At 37.0% G+C, this 22,610-nt stretch overlaps 1 protein-coding gene across 5 annotated transcripts in view; it reads left to right on the top strand.

Annotated features, from left to right (window-relative positions):
- The first annotated feature begins 4,783 nt into the window (after positions 1-4,783).
- Dcx (doublecortin) overlaps positions 4,784-22,610 on the top strand; it is a 109,940-nt gene continuing 92,113 nt past the window's right edge. For 2 of the 5 annotated variants that reach the window (XM_078034370.1, XM_040284406.2), the window contains exons 1-3: positions 4,809-4,885; positions 6,620-7,005; positions 15,012-15,352. In XM_078034370.1, the coding sequence (XP_077890496.1) occupies positions 6,642-7,005; positions 15,012-15,352 (705 nt within the window). In that variant the 5' untranslated portion in view covers positions 4,809-4,885; positions 6,620-6,641. The other 3 variants (XM_021725244.3, XM_078034369.1, XM_078034371.1) reach the window with 3 other exon arrangements.

Genomic DNA, 22,610 nt, shown 5'->3' on the forward strand with positions numbered 1-22,610 from the left:
TGTCTAGTGATGGGTCACTCTCAGCTTCCAAGATGGCACCTTATTGTTGCATCCTTACATTGTAGAAGGTGAAAGAGCAAAAAGAAACTAAAGGACTTGCTTCAATCTTTTTTTTTTTTAAGAGTAATAATTCCATTCAGAAGGAGCAGGAGGGAGTGCTTATGACTTAATCATTTACCAAAAGGTGCCAGCTCTTAAAACTTTACTTTGCATATGAGGTCCTAAAATATAAAATTTGGAGGGGCACATGCATTCAATCCCTAGCTCATGGATACTTAAAAGTAGAATTCTGTATCAGAGGCTGATGTGCATTTTCAACTTTGCTAGTTACTGGCAAAATCTGCTGTCCAAAACTGTACTGGTTTATGTACCCTTTAACAGCATGAATTCTAGTTCTATACTTGTTTTCCATGCTTTAAAAATTATATCAATTTAATGGTTGTGAAATATATAATTGCTGTTTTAATCTGTATTTCTCTAGTATTGTGTGAGAGTGAGCTTATTTTCACATATTTGTTTGCCATTTAGAGTTTCTTTCTCTATGAATAATTTGGACATTCCCTTTGCCTATTTTTTATATTGGAGTTTACCTTTTAATGATATTATATAACTTTATATATATGTTAATATATAACTTTATATATCTAGTATGTATATAACTTTACATATGTGTGTATGTGTGTGTGTATACACACACACACACACACACACACAGAAACACTAATCCTTTATCAGTTATATATGTTTCAAATACCTTAAGTCTATTGTTTTTTTCAGGCTTTTAAAATGGTTTTTATTTTTTAAAAGTTAATATGTGCATTACAGGAAAAATAAACACACAAGCAAAGAAGTTATCCAATCACAAGCAGCTTAGTTAGATGTGTCTCTCTAGGTTGTGCGTATATATACACAATATTTCATTATGTGTGATTGAGATCATAGTGTGTATCATGCTTTTGCATAAGGCTATTACTTTTTAACATTTTGATTCTTTTTCCTTCAGAAGCTTAGAATTTTTACTTAACAAAATTTACAAATATTTTCTTATAAGAGTTTTGCTTTTTGTGTGTAAGAAAATCTTTACCACAATAATTTAAAGATAATTAAAAAAATTATTCTAATACTTTTAAAGGTTTTGTTGTTGTTGTTGTTTGTTTGTAGTACCAGAGATTTAACCCCGGGGTGCTTAACCAGCGAACCACATCCCCAGCCATTTTTATTTTTTATTTTAAGACAGGGTCTCACTAAGTTGCTTAGGGCCTCACTAAATTGCTGAGGCAGGCTTTGAACTTGGGATCCTCCTACCTCACTCTTTGGTCACTAGGATTACAAGCGTGGGTTACTGCACCCTGCCTTAAAGTTCTGTTCTTTATATTCAGGTATTTAACATATCTGGAAATTATTTTTATGTATGATGTTAGGTGGGTTACTAAAATTTTTTCACATGAAAGTTGTGTTAATACCATCTACTGAATACTCCATACCTTCCTTACTCTACACAATTCAACAAAGTGAAATTCAAAAGAAATTCACCAAAGTAAATTCAGAAATTTGGAGTGCTGTGTTGGGAGAGAAGTATAACTTTATTTTTTTTCCTTTAATTTTGAAGTATAACTTTAAGTAGGACAATCTTGGTTGTCTTGCTGAGGAGTTGACCTTGAGGGAAGTCTTGGAATAAGTCGGGGAATTGGAATGTGAATATTTGTAGGATTGTTAAAGCTAGTTTTTATATTATGCTTAATATGTGTTAGGGTCTTTTGTATATTTGTTCACTTAATCTTCAACACAACTGAGATAGGTTGTTATTTTCATCACTCCTGTGTAACAGATGGGTGAACTGAGGCACACAGAGATTAATTAACTGACTCAAGGTCACCATCTAATAATTAGTAGTCAGAATTTGAACCCAGGCAGTCTGGCTACAAGTCCAGGCTCTTACCATTATATTATTCTATAGCATGATGCCATTGATGTTGATATCTGTTTCATTCCATTGATCTGTGTCCTTTAGTCCTACATCACATTACCTTCATTCCTATAATTTTATAATAAATCTTGGTAGGGTAAATCTCCTAATTCTCCCTTTTTATAATGGGCTTGATTGTTCTTTGAGTTCTATATTATTCCATACAAAATTAAAATTCCATAAAATTTTGACATCAATTTTGAGGTCTCACAAACTCCTGTTGGAGTTTTTAACTGGAATTTCTTCATATTTATAGACTTCTTTGGAAATAATTGATACAACATTGTATCTTGCTATCCATTCTCATTATCTGGCATTAATTCACAGCGTCTCTTATGTTCTTCAGTAATTTTATTTTGACAAGGAAGATCTTACATATTTTTAAATTTATTCTTAGGTTCCTTGTGGTTTTTTGATCCACCTAAAAAGTTTATATATTGTTCTTACCTCGATTGCTATTTGCTTAGTTGCCACATAACAGATCATACTCTGTTCTTCTGATATGTTACAATAAACTACCACTTTGTATGTGTGTGTGTGTGTGTGTGTGTTTGTGTGTGAGAGAGAGACAGAGAAAGAGAGAGAGAGAGAGAGAGAGAGAGAGAGAGAGAGAGAGAGAAGGTTTGTTTCCTGATCTTGTTTGTTAGTCTGAGTTTGATTAACCCAGAATGCAGCATGTCAAGAAAGATCTAAGCCCTTCTCCTTCATGATTTTTGCAAGGCACATAGTTCTGTCCTGTCTTCTCCATGTGTCCTCAAGCTTTTCAATGGGTAGTGATGGATGTCTCCTACTCTGTATCTTGCCTGTAGTATTGGGCACATAGTAATTACTTAAAGGATCTTAGTGCTGCATTTCCCACAATGGTTTTCTATTCTTTTCCTTCAATGTGCTTACTCCATTGAGCTTTTGACAATGACTCTTCCTTGGTCCTTAAATTGATTTCCATATTTAAATGCACTTGAGACCTTTTCTTCTGTCAGTGGCCCTTTTCTTCTGAGGAAGTGAAGAAAAGGGCTTTAGTGACAGCTGAGAGTTCTTTGAGAAGACATATCTTTGTGAGATAATCTAGACCAGTTGTTGCAAAAGTCCCCCACACACACACAAATCATTAGATTGTGGCATGCTTGGTGGGAAAATAAAGGTTCTGATCTTAAAAAAAGAGGGAAGGCTTTTATACTAATTTTTCATCCTAGAGAATGTGCCATATTTTAAGTATGTTAAAGGCTCTGATAAGTTTTATGATAAAGAAAAGTAACTTCATATTTAGCCCATCACTTTTTCAACATTTTTGACCACAGATTTTGTTTTTAAAAAAATGTTGGTCTTGTCTATCCCTGTTATATATAAAGCAAAGTCATTTATCCTAGGCTGTCTACTAAAGACATCAGTGGCATCCAGTGTTGGTGCAAAGCCTTTATCATGAGGAAATTGCCTCTACAATCTATTCTAAATCATTCATGTTTAAGTTTTATCATCTCATCCATTCTTATATCCTTACCGGAAATAAAGCCATCTTGAGTTCTGATGCAAAATCAGTTGCAGCATACTTACTTGAGTACATACAATGTGTAAGAAAGGAGTTTTAAAACACTAACTTTGCTGGGATTCTCATATTTCATGCTCTTATTCCTTGATATTTCTCTGCTCTTGACCTGAATAAGTCTGATTTTTCAAAAGGTGTCCACAATGTATGGCAATTTCATATGAAAGAGAAAAAGAAAGACACATGGACTCCCCTGAGATTCTGATAGAATAACCAGGAGACCAGCAGCAAGGTGTTAAGGGGACTCTAACTGGATATGATGTTGCACCCTTGAGGCTGTCCACCTGACTTACATACATAGCTTAGGCTTTTCTGAGCTAATAGCTTTCAGAGAAGAAAGATGATCATTTTTTAAAACGTCTCACTTGGAAGCATGCTTTTAGAGCTGAATTTCCTGGAAGCCAAGCAAAAATGGAACCAGGATAGTTTTAGCCTTCTATACATTAATGTATGTAGTCTCCATTGTGAATATGATAGCACCCCCCCCCCATTTAGTTTCTCATCTTTCTCTTCTGTATTATAGTTTGGCTTGATCAAAGGAATTCAGTTTTGACGCTTCCTTGTTCTTGACAACATACATGATATAAAGAAGCGAGTTAATGACATATAGACAGTTTGAGGAGAGACTTGTTAATATTTATGTTGTAGATAACAGATTCACTTCCCATGGAAAGATCTATGGGTTGGATTTGAACTCTCAAACAAAGCAAATTTTATTAAACAAATTCTTATACCAACCGAAAAGGTTTTGGGTGTCCTTTTCCACGTTTACCTTCCATGCAATTCTACAAATATTTTCTCTTGTCATTTTCCTATTTCCTCTTAGTCTACTTCACTGAGTTCATATTAAAAAACAACCAGTTGTTGGATGTCTGAACTAAAATGCCTTAAAGAATTTGCAGATTTGATTGTTGTCTCTCAATAGGGTAAAAGGAAGAGAGCTACAATTTCTATGAAGCCTGGTTTGGCTGTCAAGTCTGGCCTCCAGGCAGATTAGGCCAAGGTTTTGGCCAAGTGAAATTGCCAATTTTCTAAAAGAAAGGGCTAGCACATTGCTCATTAGAGCATTCTGAACTTGCCTGTGCAATCTTTTTTGCTACCCTGCAATTTCCTGTTGGTTATAAATGAAACCTTTCTAGCTGTTAATGCAGGCTGTGAATTGAAAAAAAAAAAGCATGTAATTAATCATAGGAGGTTGGTGGGGGGAGTGGGATTCACTAAGCCTGAATAACAGGGGAGAAGCTGGACAAGGCACTAGGACCTAGAAGGCATCTATCCACCCTGGCAGGAATTTCTTGCTTGGAGCTCAGACAACAAAGGCATAGAGAGATTGGTTTTCTTTCTCTCAGCATCTCCACCCAACCAGCAGAAAACCGGTGAGTGGGGCTTTCGAGTGATTTTCAGCAGAATGTAACAGATGTCAAGGGGGAAAAGCACAAGGCAAAGTGCTCTCTCTCTGTGTCTCTCTCTGTTTCTCTCTCTTCTCCTTTTTTGCCTTATTCTATTGGATTTTTTGCCCTAAGCTTCTACCTGGGATTTTTCCTTTGGAAAAGTGAGTTTGATATTCCTTTGTTTTCACTATAATGTTAATATAAGATAATATCATCTCTGATCCTAAAGCAAAGCAAAGCATTATTGGCTCACCTGGGGAAATGCTTACTACTTGTCTAGAGGAGGTGGGGTCTTACTACTGTAGGTGGTCTGACAGAGACAATGCTGAGCTCAGTGTAGGTCACGGTGACATTGGAAAAAAAAAGGGGGACTGAGCCTGACAAGCCCACTAGGCACCAGTCCCCCTTTATCTCCTGGTCCCTTGCAAATATTTCGATGTGGCAGTGTATAGCAGCTGAGCCCTGCTTGCTTTGTGAGTCCTTTTATCCCCATCTGTGAGATGCATGTTAATAGTTTGGTTCATAGAATGTAACTACCTTTTCTAGTGTTTGGCGCTTTGGTTGTGTTTGGTTTCATGTTTTCATTTTTTTAAAAAAAATATTTTATTTTGAGGTTTTGTTGGGGGGAGGGTTCAACAGAAAGGGAAAAATCAAAGCCTGACAGATAACTGTTTTTAACCTTTGCAAATGCACCTGGGCAAATAGACAAGTTTGGGGTGAATTGTCTACTATGAAAGCAAAATGCCCCTTCGGTCAGGGTAGAAGCCCAGAACAATGAGAGGTGTGCTTGCTTCTAAAGTCCCATATGTTGTTCAGGGACTCGTTTGAGAATCTTTCAACAATTAAATTATTCCATTAAGAAATATTGCTGCATTGGTGGGGAGGGTTTGAAGCACCTGGAGTGGGGGAACAGGATTTTGTGACCAAATGGTTACCAAGAGGAAAGCAGAGCTAAAAACTTGTTAAATAACTGATTTTTTCTAATCCTTTTTTTTCAGCATATTTCTTCTTATGAATGTTGATAACTGCACCAGCTTGGTGGGGAGAGGGTTTGATGAATAGCACAAAGACACTGGGTATTCCCTAGAGGCTGTCCCTTTAAAAGAGAATTCTAGTTTATTCTGGGGGAGGGGATGCACACATTAGAGTAGGAAAAAGGGATTTGGAATAAAATTAAAACACCCCCTTCATAGTCATTGTACTGAGGTGTAAAGACTGCTTCTTAAGCTGGAGATGCTAACCTTGGCTAGCTCCTTCTGTTGTCTTCAAGGGGAATTTTGTCAGGCTATGGATTCATTTACAACTGTTAGTCATGTGGGCTTGTGTGAGGAAACAGATGCCAGTTTTAATGTATTTAGCCCGAAGTTACAATTTGATAGGAGCCACTGTTAGTAAGTTCCAGGATTTTAAGCTATTTCAAAATCCCTCCCTCTTCTCTGTTTGGAATAGCGCCAAAAAGTGCCTCCCTTTCTATCTCTTAGTCCCAACCCCCACACCCACCCGCACCCCCGCCCAGCCCCTCCTTCTTCTCTATTAAGATCAATATTCCTGCAGGTCAGGGGCAAGCAGCAGATGGGTCACAGCCTCCCTTCAACCAGTTCTTTTCACAAGCAGCAGATTGCATATCTGAATCTGGCTAATATTTGAATTCTCTTCTTTTTTCTCCTTACCCCTTTTTCTCTGCCTCTCCTTATCCCCACCCCTTTCTCCAACACTCAGGTCTCTGAGGTTTTTTCAAAATATGGAACTTGATTTTGGACACTTTGACGAACGAGATAAAACATCTAGGAACATGAGAGGCTCACGAATGAATGGGTTGCCCAGTCCAACTCACAGCGCCCACTGTAGCTTCTATAGAACCAGAACCTTGCAGGCATTGAGCAATGAGAAAAAAGCCAAGAAGGTACGTTTCTACCGCAATGGGGACCGCTACTTCAAAGGGATTGTGTATGCTGTGTCTTCTGACCGTTTTCGCAGCTTCGATGCTTTATTGGCGGACCTCACGAGATCTCTGTCTGACAACATCAATCTGCCTCAGGGAGTGCGTTATATATACACCATTGATGGATCCAGGAAAATTGGAAGTATGGAAGAACTAGAAGAAGGTAATTCAAGTAGTGGGTGGTCGTCCTTAGTGGGAAAGGGCATCCTTGGTTGTGATTACATTCCTGGATTTCATTGAAAGAAATTAGGCAATGTGTTTCTGTGATGTTCTGACTTCTGATCCTATAGGCATCAACAGAGCCATTAGCTATCATTGTTCATGAGCTTCAGTCTCTGCTAGCGTTGAAATATGTAGATGATGGTGATAATGTGTGGTGCTTATCTGCCAGTCTATACAAAGGAAAATCTGAATTGTGGCATTTAGTGAATCTTGTTCATAATTAACTCTGAGTGGCATTATTAAGGCAGACTATGATATCATCAGGGGAGTAACAAGGAAGGACACATGGTTGGGTTAATAGAGAAATTATTATGTCCAAATTTCCTTTGAACTACTGTAAAATTATTTGTGAATTGCAACTCACTGGAAATATACACCCTAAAAACAGGACTTTCTGGACATACAGAAGATTATACTTTTAGGTAAGTTGTCACTGCTCAGCTGTTGCTTCTAAAAAGCCCACTTCAGGGTGTGTCCCTGAGGCTGAGATCATTGGGAGAAATACCAAAGGAAGCTGTAGGTATGTCTGGTATTTTAATACAAAAAATTCCTATTAGAATGGGAACTGACTCACCGTACCTCAAGCCTTTTAAATCCTCTCTAGATGTGGGTATTGCAACTGAATTTTCTGACTAGATTGCTGAACATGCTGACAACCTGTGTATCCACCTGAAAATAGGGGGAACCCCAGCTCTTTACCAAAACTTACTCAGCCATAAAGTCTTCTTTGTGATCATTTAGAAAACAGATCTCAGGTTATGTTGTTAATATTACATTATTGGATGAATTATATTGATGATATTTCCCTACCCCTACTTTTAAATTGGTGGGTATGACATATGTTATTAATTTGAGCTGATACAGTGCATTAGTGCATTAAAGGACAGCTTCAAGGAATGGTGATAATGAAAATATTCCTCCTCAAACCCCTCCCCCATTATCCAGTCCTCCCTCCTCCCTCCCTTCATTCCCTGAGCAAAGGTGAGTTTAGAGCAAACAGATCTCTAGGGAGACCAGATTATGAAATGGCCAACAAAGCAGGAGAAACCACATACTTAATGACTTGGTATGGGAATACCCTGCCTCTGCCTCACTGCTTCTAGGTTTCTTGTGTTCCTAGACAAAGGAGCATCAGAGCTCCCCTTGTACAAGATTCCATTTCTCTTGAGTAGCTGCTATTTCCCAAGTAGTCAGGCAAAGTGATTTGGGCCAGTTACTTAGAGAAAGAGAAAGTGTCCATATGGTTGTGACATCTCAGTGTCAGGATTCAAGTCTGAGATCATTAACATAGATAACCTTGAAAAGCAATTCCAAGGAGGTTTAGATCATTTGATCACATGCAGAATGGGCAGGCAGAGGTTAATCTTAGGCCTCTCCTGACCATCAAGGGGTTGGAGGTTCTAGTACATTTCTTAAAAGAAAGGTGAAGCAGGACAGACTCAAAGAGCTTGAAGCTAGGTTGAAGGAGCTGTCCAACTGAGTAATCAATAGGATGTGTGTCTTTGTTACTGTAAAATTAAAAATTCAGTCAAATTTGAGGGATTTCTCTGTAATAACTTTCATGAACAAAGCACCCTGAATCATTCAATTGGCTTCATTTCTACTAGCTATGATCTTCTAAAGACCATCATAGATGCTAAGGAAGAATTCTGAACCAAGTGATACTGTATTTGGAACAAGGATTAGAAATATTGTTTTACCTGATCTCAGACAGGTGTTAGGCACAGATTTCCCCCCAAAATCCACTTTCACATTTTTTTCTTTCTGGATGTGTGTGTGTGTGTGTGTGTGTGTGTGTGAGCGTGCGTGTGCACACGTGCATGCACACGCGTGTGCAATGTTTTGGGAGAGGTGATAAATAATCTCAGTTCAATATATGTATGTATCAAATGTAATTTTGAAAGGACTGCAGCTTTCTCTTCCCTGAGTCCTCTTGAATCCTTGATAGATTGGATTCCTCTCATCTATCATCTCTGGGCCACTTTGGGTGCAGTGTTACTTCCTGATTAATTCCCAGATAATGTAGACTATAAATAGGGCTCAGTTGAATTTATTCACATGTCATCTATAAACATAAGTCACGATGGATGTCAGTGTTCCTCCAGTCCTGAGTACTGACCATTCTGTCAAGTAAATTCAGGGGTATCTCTGGGTTAATGTTGATAAATGTGATCAATTTTCCTACTGCTGTAGAGACAAATGGGCAAGGGTACTAGGAGAGGAGAATAAAGAAAATGGCTCTTTTCCTCTTCTAATTTGTTCTATTCATGCAGGAAAATTGGATGCTTTCCCCTTTCACTTTATTTACCTTTTGAAGAGGTTAAATGAAAGTTTAAAAAATCATGCACATTGTTTTCTGTTAGCTTCAAATTGAAAAAGTTTGGAAAGATTCCTGCATGAAGAATCAGTAGTACTGGGTTCTAGTCTTAGAGGCAGCAGGTTATAATGGGAAGAGGAGTGTTTGGAATTATATTTAGTTCAGATTTGGGGTCTTCAGATGCTAGTGTGTGTGAACTTTGGGAAAGCATTAGAAACACTGAGCTTCAGTTTTCCATCGGTAATATAGGAGTAGCTGCTTTGAGAATTAAATAAAATAATGGATATGAAGTGCTTAGAGAGTATCTCTGTGCCAGGAAGGAACAGTAAGTACTTCATATCCATTATTTTTGAGTCTTTCTAGCTTATAACTGGTTAACTACCTGAGCATAGATTTGCCATTATCATCAATGTGATGAATATTTTCTTTTTCAAAAGGGTTTTTTTCCTTAAAAAAAACTTTCAAAGCATAATTTGCATATCAAAAAAACCATCATTTTAAGTTACAATTCAATGGTTTTTAGAAAATTAACTAAGTGATGCAATTATCACTGTAATCTAATTTTAGACCGTTTTCATCTTTTGAAAAAGAAACCCTGTACCAATTAGCTGTCACTGCCTATCCTTCTAGCCTCTGCATACCTAGGCAATCATTTATCTAATTTCTGTCTCAATAGATTTACCCATTTTGGACATTTCATATAAGTTAAATGATACAATATGTGTTCTTCTGTGCTTCTTTCTCTTAGAATAATGTTCTCAAGCTTTGTCCATGTTGTACAATATATCAGCACTTTGTTCCTTTTTATTGTGGAATAATGTTTCATTGTGTATCCAGATCACATTTTGCATATCTCTTGTGAGTAATATTCATAACTACAAAGGGAGACTTGTAACACTTGCCTTTTCATTAGGGTGATTGTGAGGATAAAATTAGATATGGTATGGTAGAATAGTGACCAAGTACAACTATATAAAGTATCATTATCATTAATGATGAAAGACTAATAATAATGAGAATAATGATGCTAATGAGGGATTGTAATGGCCAGTGATCCCCAAACCTGGCTACCTTTAAAAATCTTTCAGAGCTTTAGAAAAATATAGATTCTTGGGCCACACCTCAGACTTACTGTATAAGAATCCTCAGGGATAGCACCCCAGAATTTGTTTTTACAGATCTTGATGGGTGATTCTTATGAGCACTTAGAATTGGGAAGTATTGGATTAGGTGATCTTGATAATCCTCTTCAGCAATAAACAATGTTAGGAATTCCTATGAATGCAGAAATCATTTTTTGTTGTTGTTGTTTGCTTTGTAGATCTTAAAGATGTTTTCAAGAGTCCACACTATTAAATAGTTAATCTAAAATGAAATGAAATAAATAGTAACTGCTTAATAATCACTGTGACCTTGTGTTCCCCTTTGTCTAGTGTCTCTAGTACACTGTCCTCTGCCAGATGCTGAAAGTATCAAGGGAAGTAGGTAGCACAAAAGTTGGGTTTTTGATGTCAGCTTTTCCACAGGTCCTTGGGTATACCAAGGGTCTTAGCAAGGTCACATAGGATGTGGCCCTAGATAACTGTATCCCCAGTAGGTCAGTGAATGAAATCCACTGATGGTATTGTTTTTTGTCTTATCTTTCCTTATATAATCATTCTCCTTTGCTTTATATACTGTCTAATGTTTTTCTAACTCCCTTGTATATGTACCAAATCAATTGTATGGGTATATTTAAGACTAGATAGTTTTTATTAATGCAAATTTAGACAAGTTTGAGCATTATTATGCAGACGATGGGACAGACTATTTATAATTGGGACAGTCTTGGAAAATCTGAGTTGTATGGTGATGTTATGATCCAGTTTCTTTGACATAGCTTGTTTGTTCCAATGAGATGGAATCACCTTTCACTAATTTATTCTCTACTAAAGCAAGCACATTGACAAAAAAATCTAGGAATTTTAAGATATCTGGGAGTGATTCATTATTAATAGGCATGATAATATAAGAAAGCATAATGTAATATTTTAATGTAAAATACAATAATGTATCATTTAATATTTTATTTCTTGAGTTAGGAATCCCAGGAGAGGAAAAAGTCCATGTAAAAGTGCTTTTGCTTTGAGAAGAGATAAACATATTTAATGCTTTTGAAAATGAGGTCCTTCTAAAAGTGAAGGGATATAGACGTTAGATCATTTTGAACCCACAGCTTGTTCCATTTCTGCCCTTTAGCTGTGCTTCCATGACTTCATTTCCTCAGTCCCTCACCCTAAAGCCAGCTGTCAACTCCTGCAAATTGTCACCTTGGTTGGCTCTGAAACCAGCTTTCCTTCCAGGTTCCCAGCAGGTGGGAAGCCTCTGGAAGCTATGGCAGGATGGGAACCCAGCTGTGTAAAGGTGCAACACACCTCACCCAGCTTCCATTGCCAGGCAGCTAAATGAGTAGGAGGCACCAAGATCTGGCAGTAGACATTGCAAATGCTTGCAAAATCAGAATAAGGAAGCTTTAGTATAGTAAAGCGGCACATTTGATATCTTTCCAGTAGTAGAAGTGAAGGGTCCTTGGTGGGAGCACCTACTTTTTAAACATTTAATTACTGTAAAAAGTTTTATTTTCTCAAATGTGCTTGGGATGGAAGAGAAGAAGAAAATCCGTTCTTATAGATCTTTAGACCTAGAAGGGATTCAGGTATCCCTGGTGAAATACTTTCAAGTTGTGAATGAAAAAGCTGAGACTGAGAGAGACAAGTGATTTGCCCGAGGTCATACAGTTCCTAAGTACCTGGTTTGGATTTGAATCCAAGTCTGTCTGATCCCCAAGTCACTACTCTTATATCCTCATTGGGAATCAGCAATGGCTTTGCTGAGTCTTAGCTACAGAACTTCATTTGGCATTTGTGGCAATTGGGAACCCCCTCCCAAGTGGCAAGAAATCTTGCTTTTGAGGGTGGGATCCCAGCAGTGCTCAAGCTATATAATGATCACAGCTCAGGGCTGAGTACTGACTTGATGCTTTCTATTTTCTTTCCTTCAGTTCTCACTTCTCATTCCATTTCCTTTCTCTTAACTTTTTCTTCCTCTTCCTTTTTCACACTTTCCTCCTTGTTCTCTCCTCTATTCCATCATTTGAGGGGCTTAATAGTAATAAAAATTTATGAAGTGCTTATTGTGTTCTAGTCTCTGGGCTCAGCACTTTCTATCCACTATTTGATTCAAACCCACAATTCTATAAGGTATTATTAGCATCCTCACATTGCAGACAAGTCACTGGAGTCGAGGAAGACTAGGTATCTGGCCCAAGGGCAATAACTATGAAGTGTTAGGGACCCAATTCTGACTGACATCATATCAGCTGTTCTTTTTCCATTACTTAGTATTCAGGCCAAAAGGAGAGAGTGGAGTGACTCAAATGTACCCTCAAAAGGTGCTCAACATAGATTTGGCTGAGTGCTGGGCCCTCTGGAAAGTTCTTAGGTGCCATATGATACTCTAGCTGTTTGCCATCATGTTCATTTTCATCTAGGGGTAGTTAATCATACTCATAGTTCAGAGGCTTAAGAGGTTTAAGAGATGGGGGCAAAAATGTCCAGAGTCCTGATAGGGCTACACAGCTGACTCTACAGAAGAGACTGTGGATGAGGGAAATCATAAATATATAGACTTGCACATTTCCACACCACACAGTTGTCTGACAAAGTTTCAAAGTACATGACAAGTTGTGGAAAAAATCTGACTCAAAGGCAGTAGGACCTCTTGGAAGGTACCCATGAATCTGGTGAAGTGCTAAGGCAAGAGGCTATTTCTAGTTGGTGTGGGATATTAGATATGAATATATGGGGTAATTGAAAGAGCCCCCTTTCCCTATTAATTCACAAAATAAAGACCCTAGACTCTAATCACTTGAATAGAATTGGACTAGCTAGAAAGAAAGCTAGAAAAATTAAAGTTTCTATTAGCGGTGTCTTTGTTTCTCCCATCCTGGGTGCTCATGTGTGTACTAAGTGGAAATTGGTGTCTCTGTTTTACCTACAAGTCATCCCTTGGTTCTCCTATAAAGACAGAACACAAGCAGCCTCTCAGATTGAGGGAAGTTTAGAATACTTACCTTCCCCCTCCAATACAAGCATAAATGTCCTTGAAGTTACCCTAGAGATTCTGACTGAATCTTCTCTTAGCATCAACTGAGAAATTTATTAATTAATATGACTTAAAGGATTTTGTGTTATGGCAAAACAATCGATATTTGCAAAGGCAGTGAGTTATCAGCCTGGCATGTCTAAATGTCTCTGTGTGGTTATCCTGCTGAGACCAAAGGAAGGAGAAGAGCCATCAGACTATAATTGTGTTTAATGTTTTATTTGCACTGGCTAGAGTTTATTTATTTATTTATTTAGGGTCATTACTGATGATGTAAGCCTAATTAAATCAGACTGCTTCTGCAGCTCAGCCTCTGAATGAACTTCTGTATACCTTGAGGCTAATGTGTTTTACTGAAAATTCAACCTTTCTCAATATTTTCTCCCCCAGGCTGAGCCTACCTCTTTTCCTACTTTCTTCAATGTCTAGTCTCAGGTGTTTAATCCCCTCTTCTTGCCTCTGGCCCATTTCTTCCTGTGCATTAGTCATTTCCTCTAGCCCAAGGTAAATGTAAAATTTACACTAGATCTCTCCAATTCATAAATCAGACTATATGATATATTCTCACATCTGTCCTGCATTACTATGGTAATCAAAGGAAGTACTAGTGAAGATGACCCCAAATACAGAGATCTAATATACAGTATCTAGGAGGATAAAAAGATGCAGCATGGGTTGTAGAAGCCAGGAAGAGTACTTTCATGCAAGAGCCAGACTTAAAGAATGGTGTGTGTGTGTGTGTGTGTGTGTGTGTGTGTGTGTGCGTGCGCAAGTGTGCACACATGTGTACAGTTTGTTATTTAGACTCTTTCTCTACCTAGATATGGGAGTGAGCAATAAAGGAAAGGACATACTTAAACACACATATAGATATTCAAAACACATACATACACACACACATTTCAATATTCCACCACTTAAATATTCTGTACAAATGATGAACTGGCTTCTTACCAAGAGAAAACTATATGCCTCATATTCAAGGTTAATTGGTTCACTTTAACTTGGAATAAAAATATAATAAGTTTGAACTTTCTCCTTGGTTTATAATATAATGAAGGGATGGGGCTAGGAGTTCAAAACCAGTATAAGAAAATTAGAAAATAAAGACATGGTAAAAAACCTCCAGTAATGCCCCAGAAGTTAATAAACATCCTAGAAACTAACATAAATGTCTAAATTCCAACAAAACCATATTAAGCTTGAGAACCCCACTAGTTAGATTAAATTTAGGAGTGTTCATTGTCCTTATAACACTTAACTTTACAGGGTTCTTCAACAAGGTATGCCATTGTATTGAAGCATGTTTTGTTGATTACTTTTGAATTTGAATGAGCCAAGTTAGCCCATTTAGGAATTCTACTTAAGGTTGGTTACTGTCACCTTTTCTCCAAAAGTCCTACTCCAATGTCAGTGTATATTAGTTTGGTTAGAGTCCATATATCTGCTATTGAACTTATCACTTAACTACTTATTTCTTCCCTTAGGGGAAAGCTATGTCTGTTCATCAGACAACTTCTTTAAGAAGGTAGAGTACACCAAGAACGTCAACCCCAACTGGTCTGTCAATGTGAAAACATCTGCCAACATGAAAGCTCCCCAGTCCCTGGCTAGTAGCAACAGTGCCCAGGCGAGAGAGAACAAAGACTTTGTCCGCCCCAAGCTCGTGACCATCATCCGCAGTGGGGTGAAGCCTCGGAAGGCTGTCCGTGTGCTTCTGAACAAGAAGACCGCCCACTCTTTTGAGCAAGTGCTCACTGATATCACCGAAGCCATAAAGCTAGAGACTGGGGTCGTCAAAAAACTCTATACTCTGGATGGAAAACAGGTAAGTTACCTTTTCAAAGTAGTCTTCTCATTTTTCACAATTCTTGGATAACTATCTTATAGACAAGCTATTGTTTCTGGTTGAGGGACTCTTTCTCCACATCTCATCCTTACATGATATTATATAATACCATTTGAAGGAAAAGGTCTTTCCAGCAGAAAAACCAATGGGCCAGGAATCTGAGGCTTTGAAATTCAATTTGCCTCAGACTTGCCAAGTATAATGGTTATTTAGCCTCAGCTTTCTTATCTGCTAAGGAAAAAATTTTCTTAGAAACTAGATCCTATAAATTCTTATAAATATAAAATGAGCAAGTACACAATAAACCTTGATTATTCAATACATATGACTAAAGATGAGATCTTATCACTTGTTTTTTTTCTTAAATACCCTCATATTGGTATTTTGTATCCAGTCTGATGAAAGGAGGTTAAAGTGACTCTCACATGTTATCAAAAGGAGTCAGATATAGGGGAAGCACTGAAGCCTCTAGTTCACTGTCTTTGCCTTATACACATTTTTTTCCTCTCTCCCTTTTTACATGTGACATGGTTGTCTTAATTTGGTTCTACTGATGGTTTGTGTGAGAAAAGGACTATTTCGGGAACCTAAAATTAGCCCAAGAAAGATGGTGCCATCTGTTCCCCTCCAAATCAGGTTCTTCATGTCATTGGTTATACTACTGAAGTGCCACCTATATTAATATCTAGGAAAGAATGCAGCCAGGCGTCTCCATCAGACAGATGCACCATTCTCTTGAGCATAGGGATCTGTAAATATATGACAAAAAATGTTCCAAGAGAATTGGAACAGTGGCTGGTTCTATTGGCTCTAAGAGAATCCTGGTTCCCCATCAAAGAAGACAAATGTGGATTATTATCAGTCCATAATTCTATCTCTTAAAATACATTTTGTATTTGAACAACTATATAGATTCTAAAAAAGCATATTAACTATACATCAAAATGAATGATGAGTGTTCAAATGCAGTCATGCCTTCTCCTGATTCTGATTATAATGTGTGCTCCAAGATTTTAAATTTTAGGGAAAAATAACTCAAATAATGTATACTTAACAATATTGATAAATTAGTGGCTTCCATTTACTTCCTAGAATTATGTGATCTGAGAAATACCTAGAGGCAAGTATCTCTTATTTGTGTTTGTTGTACCAACACAGTGGGTTTACCTATGATACCAGGATAAGTGCCAACTTTTAAGCACCTATCTAATAAGAGTATTTCTCTTTTGAGCACTGTGTATATAATAAAAAAGGAGCTGCTTAGGAACAGGCTTAATTACCAAAACCTCATCTGAGGGAAATAGGATGTAGGAATTTTAGAATCTTTGGATCTTAGAGTAGACAATGAACTTAGAAGATATGATATTTACTCTCCTACCTAAGTTAGGGATATCCTCTTCAACCATTTCATAGAACATTCTAGTCCACTATTCAACAGTTGTGAGATATAAAAATATTTTCTTTATTTTAGGCGAAAGTCTACTTTCCTATACCTTCAGCCTTTTGATGTAATATAAGAAAAATAAAAATCAAAGACATAAGATTAGGATTCAGAAGATTTTGTTTCTAGTCTTTATATTGCCACTTACTATATAACCTTGGACTAACCACTTAAGTGTTCTGAACTGCACAATCCTCCTTTGGTACAAATGGACCAATCCTACCTTCCCTACTCATGTTCACAGGATTCTTGTAAGGATCAAATGAAATAACAGGGGTGAGAGCACTCTGTAAATCAAAACACACATACATTTATATACAATGCATCATTAAATGACATTTATGGAAAATTATATATATTTTAAAGTTATCTCTGCCCCACCTACTTTACTTCTATCATTATTATTAAAAGTTTCCAACATTTTGTGGAAATGTAGCATCTCTGGGCATTCTGTAATCACTCCTAATATAAAAGATGGCACCTTCATCTCCTAGGTAGGTGACTTCAATCTAATTTTCATCTTCAGCAGGCCATGCAGAGTGGCAAACCCTCTGAAATCCTTTAAGCATAGTCCTCATTTCTTTGAGGAACACTACAAAACACCACCATGTGATATAGTGTGAATATACAGAAACATAAGGGCGTGATGCTCATTGGAGCAGAAGAGTGTCTTTTCAGACATCTGCATGTCTCTCTATATAGTTCCTTCTCCTTAAAATGTCTCATTCTGCCCACTCTGACCCAACAAGGCCATCTTTTAAGGGCTTTTTCAAATGTTATTTTTTATCTTTGAAAATTTATGTCTCCACTAGATACAGTAAAAGCAGTTCTAACCTTCCTTTTCTTTTCCTTCTCGTATCTTTTCTCTTATTTATTTATATTCAGCTCCGGATATATACTACAGATACTCTATATATGTTTGGTATTTGAATGAACTGACAGACACTCACATGGCTCAGGGAGATGTTCTGAGAAGCTCTTCTCATCCAATGTTCCAGACACTACCCTTAGGTCTATCAGAAGTGATAGGAGGTTTCCAAAGGAGTGCATATCTTACCTGGACTCTTACATCTGGTATTTTATTTGGAGGTCACTGAGGGCAGATATTTATTTATTTGTTCTTTTTTTTTAGATATACATGTCAGCAGAGTGTATTATATACACATGGAGTACAACTTACTGTAATGAGGATTCCATTCTTGTGGTTGTACATGATGAGGAGTTTCAATGGTCATATATTCATATATGAACATAGGAAAGTTATGTCTGATTCATTATACTGTTTTCCCTATTCCTATCCTCCCTCCCTTTCCTTCATTCCCCTTTGTCTAATCCAATGAACTTCTATTCTTCCATCTCCCACCCTTTTTTATGTGTTAGCATCTGCATATCAGTGAGAACATTTGGCCTTTGTTTTTTTGGGGGATGGCTTATTTCTCTTAGCATGATAGTCTACAGTTCCATCTATTTACCAATAAATGCCATAATTTTATTCTTATTTATATCTAAATAATATTCCATTGTGTATATATACCACAACTTCTTTATTCATTCATCTGTTGATGAGCAACTAGGTTTTTTCCATAGCATAGCTATTGTGCATTCAGCTACTATAAAGATCGAGGTGGCTGTATCACTGTAGTATGCTGATTTTAAGTCCTTTGGGTATATACTGAGATGTGGAATAACTGGATCAAATGGTGGTTTTATTCCAAGTTTTCTGAGGAATATCCATATTGCTTTTCAGAGTGGTTGCACGAGTTTGTAGTACCATCAGCAATGTATGAGTGTACCTTTTTCCCACATCCCCACCAACATTTATTGTTATTTGTATTCTTGATAATTGCCATTCTGACTGGAATGAGATGAAATCTCAGTGTAGTTGTAATTTTCATTTCTCTAATTGCTAGAGATATTGAACATTTTTTTCATATATTTGTTGACCATTCATATTTCTTCTTCTGTGAATTGCCTGTTCAGTTCCTTTGGCAATTTATTAATTGGGCTATTTGTGGGGTTTTTTTAGAGTTAAGTTTTTAAAGTTTTTTTTTGTATATCTTGGAGATTAATGCTCTACTTGAGGTACAGCTGTCCAAGGTTTTCTCCTATTCTGTAGGCTCTCTATTCTCATTCTTGATTGTTTCTTTTGCTTTCAAGAAGCTTTTTAGTTTGATACCTTCCCGTTTATTGATTTTTAATTTTACTTGGCTTCAGGAGTCTTGTTGAGGAAGTTGGTTCCTAAGCTGATATGATGTAGTGTTGGGCCTACATTTTTTTCCCTAGTAGGTGCATGATCTTTGGTCTAATGCCTAGGTCCTTGATCTACTTTGAGATTAAGGGCAGGCATTTAAATCAGTATTTCCCAAAGTATATTCTAAGGAAAACTGTCTTCATATCCTCACTCCTAGAAGTTCTTCAGGAAAGGTTTTGTAATCAGATAATGTTATAAAATTCTATAAATGTTATGCCCATCTTAGAAATTCACAGTGCTCACTAGCACATTAAATATGTTCTGAGAACTTAGACAGTGAGGAAACATTTAATTAGACCCAGGATTTCCCAATCTTTAGCCATAAACATTTTAAATAAAATTATAAGAATATATATATATATATATATATATATATATAATTTAATAATGAAAGAGAACAAAGAAATGCTGTTTATAGAGAAGATGCTGAATAATTTAGAACTAACTACCCTTACTTTCAATGGTAAGACTGGTATGCATTGGGTAACCCACAAATCAAATATTGTTGTGTTGGTACAGCAGGGACATTAAATAACAAAATTTGGGAATGCATGGACCAAACTACTAATTACAAAATAGCTGCTGACTATACTGAAAGTTGATGCCAAACTCAAAATTTTGGAGCCCATTCCATTTCCCAGTGCTAGTGATGACAGACAGCTCTAATATTACCACCTGTCAGTCACTTTGATTATTTGGTGGGTATTCTCACTACTGCAATATGATCTTCTGTAGAGGCCAAAGGCACATGTGCTGCAATGGTTTGAACACATTTGGATGAGATTCCAGTGACTGTCTTTGGCTACATGTGGCACTAAGTTGGAAAGGATAAAGTACAGTGAAGCCTATTTGTTATAAAATATTTTATTCATGAAATCAAGGCCATAACTTGATTTTCTAATTGAATCCCAGATCAACCAAACCAAGTGGTTTTGTCCCCTTCTTTTAAGTAATGATCAGCTAAAAGACTCCAGTTGATTTATTTGATTATACTGAGTTGTTGTTATTTCTGTTCTTGAGTATACCAGTTGGCTAATTGTTTTATATGGATGGACAAGAAACCATAGATATGGCTTTTTTTCTATTAGCTTTTATTTTGCTCGGATATGCTTTTGGAGTCTTCAACCTTTTAAGGCTTATGTTTTGCTGGAATAGAAGACTGGTTTCCTGACTTCTTGCAGAGGAAATATTTGTCTAAAGTTGTTAGAAAAGCAAATAGCTTGTACATAGAGGTCCAAACTAATTCGTGTCCTCAATAAAGAGTAGTTGGTAGGATCCTGTCTACTCCGAGAAGCCAAAATGAATTTCTAGGAGGGTCAATCAAGGAGGAAATGATGGAGGGTTGGATGATTATATGTATTACTATATTCTCAGATGAGGCTATTCTTTTGATTTTTTGACTTCAGAAGTAGTTGTGGTGTTTTGGCAAAATTATCCAAATATTAATTTCCCTATCAAATGACATATTAATCTTCATGCATAAAGGTCATGGATGCATAAAAATTGAAAAACAAATTTCTGGTTCACTTGATAATAGTGGTTTAATTAGATACATAATCTAGCCTTAAAATCAATTCCAAAAGCAGAAAACATGATGCTTCTGTTAGAGGTACAGAGCTTTAATAATAGATTTCCAGGTTTTTGGCATTATACAAAGGAGTGCAGCTGGTCTTCACACTATCCATTTTCATGATACACTGATTGGCATCTCTAGGTTCAGTTTTGTCCACACACAGGATATGTGAAAGAAAAGATTCATTATTGCCTCAAGATATGTACCTAAGACATAAACATAACTTTACTATTTATATTAGCTTTGTTAGGCAAATTTTCAACTGGATGAATTTATCTCATTTTTCTGTTTGTATCTTTCTAGTAGCCACTACTTGGACCAGGGATTTTAAGTCTCAGAACAATAGGAGAGGTTTAGACTGATTCCAAGAGATTATATATAGCCTTGGATCTCTAGAATAGGAAATTTGGGGGGGGGAGTACTGGGTATTGAACTCAGGGGCACTCAACCACTGAGCCACATCCCCAGCCCCCCTTTTATTTATTTTATTTATCGCTAAGTTGCTTAGGAGCTCGCTAAGTTGCTGAGGCTGGCTTTGAACTCAAGATCCTCCTGCCTCAGCCTTAGAATAGGAATTTTAAGAAAACATTTGATGCACAATAGGAAAACAACAGCATGAAGGACATTTTAGCTGCTGCTAAATATTCTAGGAAAGACTTGAAACTTCCATCTTACCATACAGAATGATTTGGTACCATGAGCACAAAGGTAATTTCAGAACTACAGGAAGATGGGTGGGATTTAATCTTGGAAATGTTGAATGCATTTCCCAAGATGGATGTATCTTTTGTCCATATAGCTAGTTTTTCTCTCCCTTATTATCTCTGCCTGCTATAGTTACATCAGGTCTTACATACATTTTTTGGCATTTAGCTCTCCCAGAGCCAACCTCTCTCCTTCCAGTTTTGTGACCCTGTCAGTCAATGTTGGACTTAATAGATAAGGTCATGTGGCCATAAATTATGCCCCAACAGGAAGGTCATTTATCATTGACCTTCACTTAAGAAAAATCAAGGCTGGGAACGTATGTATATTATGAAAACTTCCCCTCCCCAACCTGTCATGGATTCCTGGAGACAGGCTTTGGGAAGACTGGCTTGAGCATACAGTAGAAAAGAATAAAGGTGGAAAGCCAGGTGGGCTCTGTGAAAGGAAAGAGTTCACAAACTACTTCCCCATATGTTGCAGTATTTTGCACTTTAAAAAGAGGGCTTATGGGCTGAGGTTGTTGCTCAGTGGTAGAATGCTCACCTCACACATGTGAGACCCTGGGTTTGATCCTCAGCATCACATAAAAATAAATAAGTGAAATAAAGGTGTTGTGTCCAACTACAACTAAAATATAAAATTTAAAAAAAAGAGGACTTATGATGGAGGTGGTCAAACATTCTGCCCTTACAGAAAAAAAGGCCAATTTTACCCTGGCAATTTATTATTTCTTCAGTGATTCAACTTCTTGGAGTTTTGTTGTTGATGTGATGGTTCTGGTTCTGGGCAGTTATGAAGGTAGGACTTGGATATTTTAATCAAAAGTTGTGACTTAGTATTCCTATCTCCCATACTGACTAATTTGTCACTGTCTAACATTCAGCAAGTGGAAAGATCCCTAGACAAAATCAGAGACTTGAGTTCGAATCTTCACACTGTTCTCTACTAGCTATGTGATGTGAGACCAATCACATCTCTTCTTTGGGTCTCAGTTTTTGAGTGGGTCTTAGTATATGACCATAGCATATAATTCTAGGATAATAGAGTATTCATCTCAGAATGTTGTTTCTGTCTAAACATTTTTCCCACCAGGCTACTATTTTCAGTGCACTTCACTTTTATATGTTCCTTGGATTGCCAGCATGATGTTTTACTCACTTTGGTGGATATGTTGTTTTCTAGAATGGCCCTTAAATGGTATTTGCATAGTACTTATATTCAGATCTTGTTACCTCTAATGACTTGACCAAGACATATTTTTATA

Source organism: Ictidomys tridecemlineatus, chromosome X (assembly GCF_052094955.1).
Source record: "Ictidomys tridecemlineatus isolate mIctTri1 chromosome X, mIctTri1.hap1, whole genome shotgun sequence".
In the NCBI taxonomy this organism is placed as follows: Eukaryota; Metazoa; Chordata; class Mammalia; order Rodentia; family Sciuridae; genus Ictidomys; species Ictidomys tridecemlineatus.